The sequence below is a fragment of the Prunus avium genome, chromosome 8 (genome assembly GCF_965620075.1).
Source record: "Prunus avium chromosome 8, drPruAviu1.hap1.1, whole genome shotgun sequence".
In the NCBI taxonomy this organism is placed as follows: Eukaryota; Viridiplantae; Streptophyta; class Magnoliopsida; order Rosales; family Rosaceae; genus Prunus; species Prunus avium.
Window position 1 is genome coordinate 25805885 of NC_142291.1, and position 12369 is coordinate 25818253.

Below are 12369 nucleotides of genomic sequence, written 5' to 3' on the forward strand. Positions count from 1 at the left end.
AAATGTGTTTTCTTTTCCGTTTGTCGTCTTTGTTTTATTTTAGTTGGGAAGTGTGTTTTCTTTTTCTTTTTCTTTCTGCAACCTTACTCTTTTATTTCCGAAACAAAATAACGAAAATACAAAAACAACAAAAAATAAAAACAACAATAATGCAGTAGGAAATCATTTCTTCTCGGTGCTTGGTGTCTCGACCATTGGAGCTTTGAGTTTGGCCCTCTGACTATCCTCTTCCGGGGCTTCACGCACAGCTTCTTGGGGCTCATCACTTGAGCTCCCAAAGATCGCAATCTTAGCTTGAGTGTAACTACTCTCGCGATCTGCTTGTTTGCGTTTACCCGGTCGGTCTAGGTCTTCCAGCTGTTTTCGCATGTCGCGAGAGTACAACTCTACCATCTTTGATAGGTTTCTATTCTCGTCCCGCAATACTTCTAGCTGGTGTCGATTCACCTCCACTATCCTTGACCTCTCCCTTTTCAAGCTTTTTATAGCAGTCTGACACTCCTCAACCATACTTCGCTCCGCCGCCAACTGACCTTTCAGCACCTCTACCTCATGGGACTTCGCAATTAGGCGATGACCCAAACTTGCGACTGTTGCTGTACTCTGCACGCTCAGTGCCAGGGCATCGCTCACGACCCGGTTGTCATCCCTTGTCCCCAGAACACGTATATCTTTAGGAGTCACTAAATTTCTAGCCACTCCAATGGCAACATCGTTGTCCAGGAGTATTGAGTCAGTTACTGTCACAGGCCCCCGTGCGGAAGCAAAGTAGGGCATCCATACTGGTGCCGCTGCTTGGCCTCGTGTCTGAGTCGGTGGAGCTAGGTTGAGATCCAACGAAAATGGGTAGTTAGAGGCCATTTGATTTCTCACTCTCTTTTCTTCTTTCTTTCTTTTCTCTTTTGTGTGTTTCTGAGTTTGCGTTTTTTTCACCCTTTCTTATAGACTTAGTCTTTGACAAACCCTAGCCATTACAGCATCTGAGCATTTTCTGAATCTCCAGCATTCCTTGAGTCCCACAACCTTCTCGCCTTCCAACCATACCCAACTCATTTATCACGACGTGTCTTTTCTGAACGAACGTGTTCAGTAAAGTCTTCGCGCCTTTCCATGAGCCCGTAATTTTTGCTTGTGGAGTCTGCGGCGCCTCTATGCGTCGACACGTGTCTCGCCCTGTCTGTTGGTCCCTTACACTGAACCGAGACATCATGACCCATGTTAAAATCCCGCTCTTTGTGTTGCTAATCACGGTTCGATAGTTTGTTTTTACAAAACTAAATAATAATAAAAAGCCGGAAATGAAAACAAATTGTGGGTCGGGTTTCACTTTAGTTTGGGTTTCAAAGTGGGTTAAATTCACCGTGGTTTGTGTTTCGAAATTGTGGGCTTTGGGCTTCAAAAAAATTTTGGGTTTCAGAATTGTGTGATTAGGGTTTACTGTTTCATTTTTTGTTTGTTTGTTTGTTTGTTTGTTTGTTTTGTAATTTTTATTTTTATTTATTTTATTTTATTTTATTTGTGTATTTTAATTCTTGTGTGTTTTGTGATTTATATTTACTTTAGTACCTTTCATTTCTTGTTATGACATTGTTTGTGGCTAATTTTTAAACATTGAGGACAATGTTCATTTCTAGGTTTGGGGGTATTGGAGTTTAGCAAGTAAACTTGGTTTTTCTTAAAATTTTAAAATAAAAAAAAAATTTAATTTCTTTCTTGTTTTGAATCTTGTTTTGTTTAGTCACTTTCCGAACACATTTGATGAGATTGTGATAAATGTTTGCATGACTTAAATGAAAATTGAATTTTATTTATTATTTATTTTGTTTTCCTTGTAAATTTTTATTGTAAAAAAAAATTAATTAATTAATTAATTTGGCATCGTTCTAGCATGACATGTTCGAAACCTTCTTTGCACTTGTCATTTGTTTCATAATTTTCCAATTAAAGGATTTGCATGACCCAAAGAATTGTATCAAGCATAAATTAGACTTATATAACCATATAATGTGAGCTTTTGAGCCTTGTGCTTCATTTCATGAGTGTTATACACATACTCTTATTTTCTTGTCATCAAAGTTGTTGTTTGATCTCATTATTCATTGATTTGGTTGAACACTTAAAAGTCATTCATTCTTATGCAATTTGATTTCATGACATTTAAAGAAATGATATTAAGGCCTTCTTTGGATCGTTTGTGCCTTTCAAGCTAACCTTATGCATGCTTAAGCATGATTTTCCATTGTTAACCATTTTGAGCCTACATGTAAACCTTTTCTTTCATTTTACCAATTATATTTCCTCGCCTTAGCCCGAAAAACAAATATTTACCTTTCTAAGGAACTCATGAGCTCTAATTCGGATGTGTTTTTCATGTTAAGTTTGGGAAGGGATATTACATAGAAGAAAAAAAAGAAAAAAAAAGAAAATCACACAATTGGTGAAAGAAAAGAAAAGAAAAAAGTTATGATTAAATGGTAGTTGAATGAAATTTTGTTTTTGGGTTTCATTGGTGTTTGGAAAGGAGTTTAAATCATTGTAAATGAAGGTATAAGGAGTTTTGATCGTGTAAAAGAAAAAATCTAATCGTGATGATTCGAAGTCTTGTAAACAATTGTTTTATGCTCTTATATTTTGAGTTTCTTGGACTTTGTTTTATCCATACCCTTCATTTCTTACTCACCTTACACCCTTGGCCCCATTACAACCTATGCTAAAGACCTAAATTGATCTTAAATGTCATGTGGTTGAATTGCATTCATTTTTCTACTTTTAAGTGTTTGGCCTCCTTCTTGAGATCATATTAATGCAAGTTCTTCATCTTCCTATTTTTGAGTTAAGTACCTTATGATTTAACTCTAATCCCATGTCTATAACTGAGTGTTGCATTGTAGCCCTCTTCTGAGTGATTCATTTGTGAGAGGACAACTTTGGTGAGATTTGAAGTTGCATTTGTGCTTGGTATGATTTTTGAAATTGTGTGGAAACTAAGATTGGGGAATTTGTTGCATTTGGCTATCACACTACTACACTTTGAGCATATTATGTTTTGAACTTTGCCGCTTTGTGAATAATGTCTAAAATTGAGCTTTTATTGTCAAAACGTTTAAGTCATGTGCATGAGTCATTTCTCTTCACAAAATGTTCGGAAAGATTGTTTTGAGTTTTTATTTTGATTTTTTTTTTTTTTTTTTTGTTTTTTTTTTTTTTTTTTTTTTGTGTTTTGTGTTTTGTTTTTGGTTTTGGTTTTGCTTAAGAACTAACAAATCTAATAAGTTTTCTAACCATTTTGTTTTGTAGAGTTAGAAAAACGTTTGTGGGTATCGTAACTGTTAAACCCTCAGGAGACACAACTCCTCCTACTAGGGATGCCTAGAGGTTTAAAGGCTTGTTGCATTCGCTCAATGCAATCGAGTTACCTACGAAAGTGGTCTAGTTAACTTCTTGTTTTGTTTTTAACTTTGTTTTGTGTTGTTTTGCTCGAGGACTAGCAAAATCTAGGTTTGGGGGTATTTGATCGGTTCATAATTGTATATCATTTTGTACCCTTCTAGCTTATGATTTGGTTATGTTTTTGAGTTAAACTTGTGCTTTTAATCCTTTTTGTGTTTATCTTTCAGTTCATTGAGCTTTAGGTAATAATGATGGCTTTGGATAGTAAATGATGCAATCCATGCATGTTAGGGCCTAATTTGGATGAATGGATGAAGAGCTTAAAGACAAACTCAATTTTGGCTACAGTCCCCTGCCAGCCCAGTTTCGTAGGTCATATTGCAAGCTTTGTTTCAGCAACCTACATAGCTCGGATGAGGCCACATTCTTCATGAACGTTGTTCCAATGGGTGTATACTATAACATATCCGAAATTCAGCCCCATTGGATAATTGTGGAGTCTGTTACCTAGCAAACACAGAGCCATGCTCAGGATGGATTTTATCAGCGCGCAAAATTAGTTAGCAATTTGTTTTGGCCTTAACTTCCTCCTCCGACCTTGGATTGGCCCAAATGATATATGGCTGGAAAGAAGACATTCTGAACTTCAAGTTTGAGTGCTTAAAGTCTTAATTTGCTTAAGGGAAGCCCAATTCGTAAGCCCTTGAAGTTGCTGGTCATGCTGACCTCAGGATGAGCTATTATTTCTGGTTGGAAGCTTGGTCATGGTGACATGAAGATGAGCTAGGGCTGCTGGTGGGATTTATTAGTGAAGTGCATCAACCATTTCAGATTTTATAATGCAAGTGTTGTATGCATTAGTGAAGTGCATCAACCATTTCAGATTTTATAAAACAAGTGTTGTATGCATTAGCCATACTTAATTCAGATTTTCAGCTTCCTTAGGCCTATATATAGTGAGGTTTCCCAAGCTTGTAAACACACCCCAATGGGGGGAGCTCTCAAACACTTCTCTAGAGCTCCCTTCCCTTCTCTCCCTCAAATTCTCTTAATTTTGCTTTCTAGTTCTCAATTCTAGCTTTCCTTTTGCTTCTTAGTTGTAGTTTATTTTTCTTTGTAATGTAAATTCTTTTCTTTAGTTTTTCAAGTTTGATTAGTTTCCAAGTTTCAATTATGGTTCATGTTCTTATTCATTATGCTTATAAGTTAATATGCTAGTTTGAATGATTGATCACCATTTAGGCTTGCATGTTAGCTATCTTGGTTTGAATTAAGAGTATACACCATGCTTTAATTCGAATTGAACTATGAATAGGAAGAGTATGTATGGACATTCGACAACAGGGATTAGATACATGCTTGGTTGTTTAAATTGTTCTTCTATGCTTAATGGGTTCCTAATGCTTAATTTTAGGTTAGACAACAAATGATCAAATTAGGGAATTAGGAACACAAGGTTATGACCACACACCATGGCTTAATCATACTTTAGCTAGAATCAATCCATTAATCTAATTGAACTTGGGAACTTATCTGCTTGAGTTAGTTATTTCTTTCTTCCTTGTTTTATTTATTTCCTTTCTTTTTCATTTCTGTTTTGTGTAGGGAAACTAAATTGGATCATTCAATCACCAATCCCTGTGGAATCGACCTCGCACTTACATATGCTAAACTACCAACGGTTCGTGCACTTGCGAGTATCACAAGTTGAGGATGCAGCTTAATCCATTTTGGTGCAGCTGTATTTACGCAACAGATTCCCTGGCACAACATACACACGCATTACCTTGAACCAAAAAACACTCTCACGGTGCCATTTGCATCGATTGCAACAAGTCCAGAACGAAGGATTTATCTTTGCTTCAGTAGGCCAGCCTTCAATAACAAAACACCATTCGTTGTTGTTACAAGCGCTGCAATGATTGAACTTAATCTTCCCATAGTAAAACATATCTACAATATGTCTTGCAACATTCCAAACTCGGCTTAATCTTCGTCTCAAAGCATCCCTGGTTCCTTTCATATCAATGTTGTTACGTTGATTCAAAGAACACAAAAATTCTAATGCATCCTCTTTTGACTGACCAATTCCAGACATGCCAAGAAGTCCAACTATATATGCCGCTTCCATATGGCCTGCCGTGGCTGCGATGCGCATCCCATACAACGCTTCCACGTTACCATGCATGAAAAACACTTCGAACGCCTCTCTAAATATCGACTCAGGGTTCTCGCAAGCTCTGCATTGTTGCAAGAAAAGCTGGACCGCAGGATTAGCATGGTACCAGCTAGGATGGTCTGGGTACTTAGCCATTGAAATGGTGTTCCACACTTGTGGAGTGTTTGCCAACGTCCGGAATAATGGGCACACAGATGCCATACGGAAGAGATCTTCCGAAGATTGGGTTGCCACGTATAACATCACTTTAAACCAAGCCAACTCCGGGATGAAGGCTTGGGGCATCTCCAAATGGATATGCTTCCTTCTCTTTCCTCCGACTGTAGTGAAATATTTGGAATTCATGTGTTTCTATTTTTTTGGAATGGAACGATTTGAGGAGTGGAAGAGGGGAGAAATGAGAATAGATGGGGTTTTGGTTCTGTTATAGGGTGTGTTTGTTGTACCGTTTGGAAAATGTGTTTCCACTTGAGGTTTTTCTCACTTGACCCTTTTTAAAGAAACTGAACCAACACCCTAAAACTAGAGAAAAACAAAAGAGAAGGAAAATGTCATCGAAATGCAAAGTCAGACAGTCAAAAAGTAAATTAAGAACCTATATGCATAGGCAATTTTAGGATTTTCCCGCCCTTTTTATGTCAATGAAACAAATGTGACGGATTACTGACTAGTCACAGAACGTCCCATCACATAACTTTTCATTTTCCCACACCGAAATATAGTAGTAATGTTATTAAAATGTGATGGATGTTTATCCAACTAGTTGGTTTAATGAAATATAATGAAAATAATATAGGGTTTAGGGCAGTTTTCCCTCCATTTTCATATTGGGTTTTGGTAGTTAAATATTATATTGGTTTGTGCCCCATATCTGACGGTACATGTGTCGAAAGCATGCCCAACCCACCCACAGACAGAAAAGAGGATATAATCGCATTTGGGCAGAGATGAGAGAGCTCTGAGTCCGAAGAGGTTTGAGTGAGAAGATCTGAGTGAGAAGGTATGATTCCAAAGAGGTTTCAGTGAGAAGATCTAAGTGAGAAAAGGTACAAGTGAGAAGATTCAACATGTCTTCGTCTTCATCTCCCGCTCAAACAAAGAGGTGTCCGTACTGTGGAGCTGCAATGGTGCTTCGGGTTTCAAAATCAGACAAAAATCGAGGGAAGCCATTTTGGAAGTGCCTAACCTCCTATGTAAGTTTTCATTTCCAGAATATGTATGTGGGTGAAAAAAACCTTGGTCTAACTCTGACACAATTATTTTGCATATATGATGCCTGCAATTAGGGAGCCACCAGTTGCAATGGATTTGAATGGGTTGATGTAACTTCCGCTCAAGCAGAACAGCCAGATGACACGTATGATGCTACGGTGCTGAATATGCTGAAGTCCATTAAGGACTTGGTATTAGTTTTATTACTTTTATCAATTTTAATATTATTTGTTCTTTTAATGACCAATTAAGTGCACAGTTTCAAGGATTGTAAAAGTTCTCCCCAAAAAGACATGTTGCACGCACCACCAATGAGTTTTCAAACCCATTTTGTAATATTTGTTCTTGAAATAGGTGGATTGGCATTGAGTTTAAATTATTGTTCTTGAAATAGGTAGATTGTTTATTGGCGTATACTAAAGGTTTATTGATTGTTTACTGCATGTATATCGCATGTTATAGCGCGAATATTGGATGTTTATTGAAGGTTTATTGATTGTTTACTGCATGTGTATCGCATGTTATTTATCGGATATTGGATGTTTATTGAAGGTTTATTGATTGTTTACTGCATCTGTATCGCATGTTATTTATCGGATATTGGATGTTTATTGAAGGTTTATTGATTGTGTACTGCATCTGTATCGCATGTTATTTATCGGATATTGGATGTTTATTGAAGGTTTATTGATTGTTTACTGCATCTGTATCGCATGTTATTTATCGGATATTGGATGTTTATTGAAGGTTTATTGATTGTTTACTGCATGTATTTCGCATGTTATTGTCCGATATTGAATGTTTATTGAAGGTTTATTGATTGTTTATTAGTAGGAAGAACAACTATTCAGTAGAATTTCCTAATCGATACGACTCCCTTATGGATGGTGAAATTAGGGACTGATGTATATTGCATGTCTATTGCGTATAGATTGCATGTGTATTGCGTGTATATTGCTTGTCTGTTGCCTGTGTATTGTTGTTTATTTCCTTCGTAAGCAATAAACAATCAATACACACGCAATAAATGTACGCTATGCACGCAATAGACAAGCAATATAGACGCAATAGACAAGCAATATAGATGCACCAATATACATTACTTTTATGCTACTGAGTTGCCCAAGACCAATAAAATAAAGAAAATCAACGAATTTATTAACCGATTATAAAGGAAAGAGGGATTCAAACCCGATGGGCGGTACGGAACCAATAGGAAGTTTTTATAGCATTGCAGATGGGAAATGTTTATTGAAGTTTTATTGAGGTTTATTGACGGTTTACTGAATGTTTACTGAAGGGTTACTGCATGTATATCGCATGTGTTTCTATAAAGAGGGCATGGTTGAATAAAACATTGGAGGCGAGGGCATAGCCGCCTATTTCCCTTACAGAATTACAATCAATACACACGCAACCCATTGCGATTAAGTTAAGGCATGGTGAACGGCTTAAAGATTGGGATGTGATATTTGGAATGGTGGCTTGGATAAATCATGACATATTACTTTGCAATAATGTAATACACTTTAAAAAGCCATCAGTCATTGTTCACATATGCAGTCTTCCAATCCCAATTCAATGCAGTTTGGTTAAGGTTATGTCGTGAAGGAGTTAGGGCAATATTACAGAGATGTTTGTTTCATTAAATCCAAAAAAACTTTACACTCCAGATGCACATTCTATGTATGGGAATGGCATGTGCCTAACTTCAAAAACGCATATGCCTATCCATTTACATTTGCCCACGTGCACTAGATTTACAGATCCATTTACTTTTCTCCTCACTAAGCCTCTGCATCTCCATTTCAGATTCTTCATTTTTCTGTCCATGCTCTGCATCCAGCTACTATATACATTTAGCCTAATATGAGAATAAACGTAGCGTAGTATCACACTAATCAAAATGAAAGCATGCATCCGCTATAATAATATTTTGGTTCTAATTGTTGTCCAATAACTTAAACTTAAAATTATGTACAAAAATACACTAAGATTGAGAAAGACGAAGAAGAATTGAGGAGCAGAGGTAGAATTCAAAAAGGAGCCGTGGATCTGTATTGTGTATTTACATGACTTTCAAATTGGAGATTTCCAAAACCAATTTAATCATCACGTACCTGAACCCATTTCAACCACTATCATGGCATGTAAGCATCTCCCCGTAATATCTCTGCAGCCAACTTCAACCGGAAAAAGGGCATGTTCTGCGCGGTGCAAGTAGCTAACGGAATCTCAGCGCTCAAAAGCTCAATGTACTTCAACACAAACATGCCACAATCGCCTCTGAAGCAAATCAAGAACTCGATCAATTCAAGTAATGACATTGTAACGTAATTGACAATTTCAAGTAATAAAATTAAAGAAAAAGTTGTGCTCACTGATTAGATTGTTGTGGAACATCCACACGTTCTATTGGCCATGGACACCACCAATCTCTGCTGCAGTCGTTTGCGTAAACACCTTCTTCATAAAAGTCGATGGAGTTGAGAAGATTTGGAATCGTAATTGAAAGCGGGGCGAGTTCTTCCTTTAACATCTCATCTGGAATAACTGAAACCATTGAATCGTACACTTTGATTTCACACTTAACCAGATCAATCATTAGAGCCACCCAATGCTTATGCTTCGTCAACATACAAGGGGCATACACCTTATACACGTTCTGCCAATCCACCCCACACGCCGGAACCTTGCCATTTACAACGTTCACTAAACTGTTTCTAATTTTCCACCCAGCCTGCTCTTTTTTTCTTTTATTATCCACAAAGCAAGTATGGATGTGATTCTGTGAAATAGAAAACAATCAATGGTTAAACACCTCCACAAAGCAAGTATGGATAATTTGTAATTATTAACTGCACTTGGTCAAGCCCTATGACATACCATGAAAAATACATCGGTCGTTGTCCAGTTCGATATTTCTACAACCTCCAAATCTTGTTGTCGCTTCCGGATGAGATACAACCCCAAATCAATGTGCTGCACATGTTTTTCTAGTCAATCTCATAATCTATGTACATTAAAACAAATGCATAATAAATTAAACTTACATCTCCTGTCAGCCAACCGTCAGCTTTTACGAGGGAAGCGAAGAATTCAATCTCAGCTTCCACGTGGCCAAATTGCATCACTAAACTGTGAATATAACAAAGTTTTAGATCACAACAATTTAAAAATATATACACTAATGCCTTCTATCTCAAAAAACAAGGGACTTACTTTGGGTTAAGGCGCCATTCCCAACAAAGTTTCAGCAATTTCACCATATCATCATGCGGAATCGCCTTCATTGGGTCTAACATCCGAAGTCGGGTTGTCTCTGGCACAGTTTTTTTCACCAATTCACTAGCTTCAATGATCTTCCACATAGGAATAATCCTCTTTCTCTTTCGTAATTGGACCCCTTGTTCCACAGCTTTACCTTTATCATTCAACCAAACGTTCAACTCAGATAGCACAGCTGTAGGTTGATCCAAATCAATATCCCCGAGATTAAACTCAACAGTTGTCCCCGCCGTGCTCTCACCAATGTCATCACAAACCAAAACAACTTCATCATCCGCTTCCTCACATTCCTTTATTTGCACTTCCTTTTCCTCACTTTTTTTACTTTTCACTTCCTTGCCCTCCCTTCTTTTTCTTTGCGGATCCTCTCCATCACTGCTTTTTCTTTGCAGTTCCCCTCCGTCACTGCTTTTTCTTTGCAGTTCCCCTCCGTCACTGCTTTTTCTTTGCAGTTCCTCTCCCTCACTATTTTTTCTTTTCACTTCCTCTCCCTCACTGCTCTTTCTTTGCAGTTCCTCTCCCTCATTGCTTTTTCTTTTCACTTCCTCTCCCTCACTGCTCTTTCTTTGCGCTTCCTCTCCCTTGCTGCTTTTTATTTTCACTTGCTCTCCCTCTTTTCTTTTCCTTTGCGCTTCCTCTACCTCACTTGGTTTTCTTTGCACTTCACCCCCTTCAATCCCCTCCTCGTCCTTTTCCTCTCCCTCATATCTGTTACTTGGCCCTTCATCCCATTCACTATCATCCATTTCGTCAGATCCCGTAAATAGATGTGAGATGGCACAACGATTCGTCCTCTCTTTCAGTAAAGCTAGGTCCCTCCTTACTTCCTGCTCAAACTGAGGACCTAAACAGTGGTCCAAAAGTTTTTCCATCCGTATGACCTTTAACTCAAGGACGTCATTTTCCCGCTTTACTTGAAACAACTCGGACCTCAACAAGCTTACCAGCTTGTTCAACTCATCAAGATCAGCACATGAAGAAGGAATTGACTCTGCCGAGACAACAGCAGGGCGATCCTGTGGCCAACTCCAATATGATTGTCTCATTTCCTCTTCACTCGGACGTAGCGCCCGCAACTGAACTGACTGTTTCAGAATACAGACAATATTCATATTCAATCATTCTACTTAATAATTTCATTGAATCTTATAAATAGTTTCAAGGGCTGCAAACCAAACCTCTTTGCTCTGGAAAAAATAATTGTTCAACTTCCTCATCTCGGGCATAGACGTAGTCGTTCTCCATCGCAAAATACGCGGGACAGCTGTTGGATCAACAACCTTGCAGTAATTCAGGTCCACCATTCTAGGAATTAATTCATATACCCAAATCTACACAATTCACAGGACAAAAGTCATTATTTAAGTTTTAAAGTTCACAAAGCATAACTGACATGAACATTATTACCATGTACCTGGAAAGCATACGTGAAACCTTTAAAACTCCACCCACCCCTTTGCACTTCACCATGCTTATGCTTCTTGCCCTTCTCATTTTTCCGGCTTGTTCCCGTTACCTTACTTTTCCCCTTCTCTCTTCCCTCTTCATTTTCAAAGCTTTTCATATACTTTGTTGGTGCAGAAAATAGACTGTCTTGGGTTTTGTCAAACGACACCGAACCCCACGGATACCTGTTGAACGCATCCAAGTCCTCTACAAGGGTCAGGTAATTTACATTGATGTTCAAATGCTTGTCCCTTCCCAAAACCACTAACTCAGCAAAGTAAACAAGAGCTAGCTTGTAGACGTCATCTCTCTCTTTGCACCTCATAAATGCTTCTTCTAAAGCATTACATGTAATTCCTTCGTCTATAAAATATCTTTTCTGAAGTCTAATTTCAGCACTTTCTCCACTAGAAACTTCAGGCACTTCCCCAAAACGAAGCCCCGAGATCAAACAGAAATCCTGACGAGTAAACTGAGCAACGTCGCACCCTATTAAGAAACTCAGTCCATCCAAGTCTTTCACACCCTGCCCCGCGACTCGACGCAACACAACTCCATGCACAATCTGCCCGCTAAACTGAATCTTGTCTATATTCAGAAGATGGCCAAAGCATGATGTCTTGAATTGTTCTAATTGTTCCGCACTCAACTTCGCTCGAATTGCAGCTAGGGTTGAATTTGCATGTGAGCAGTTGTTCACCCGTGACGCATATGCCTCTGACTCTGGCCATACCAGCTGCACGTTGGATCCCATTTCCTAAAATGCAAGATGAAATAACGTTAACACATATACTACCACCACGTATTTGCACAATCATATTGGTATTTAGTATTTACATAACTAGTCAACCAGG

General features: G+C 38.2%; 1 protein-coding gene across 2 annotated transcripts; it reads right to left on the reverse strand.

The window, feature by feature from the left end:
* Positions 1-8395: 8395 nt before the first annotated feature.
* Positions 8396-12270, reverse strand: LOC148292397 (uncharacterized). 2 transcript variants are annotated; one of them, XM_088246369.1, is made up of 8 exons: positions 11484-12270; positions 11248-11400; positions 10004-11154; positions 9835-9919; positions 9668-9763; positions 9163-9569; positions 8902-9067; positions 8396-8630 (listed from the first exon to the last, which is right to left on the reverse strand). In XM_088246369.1, the coding sequence occupies exons 1-7, from the start codon at positions 12267-12269 to the stop codon at positions 8923-8925; spliced, it is 2823 nt and encodes a 940-aa protein (XP_088102495.1). In that variant the 5' UTR covers position 12270; the 3' UTR covers positions 8396-8630; positions 8902-8922. The 2 variants fall into 2 exon arrangements, with proteins under 2 accessions (XP_088102495.1, XP_088102494.1); XM_088246368.1 differs by having other exon boundaries at positions 8396-8645.
* Positions 12271-12369: the final 99 nt, after the last annotated feature.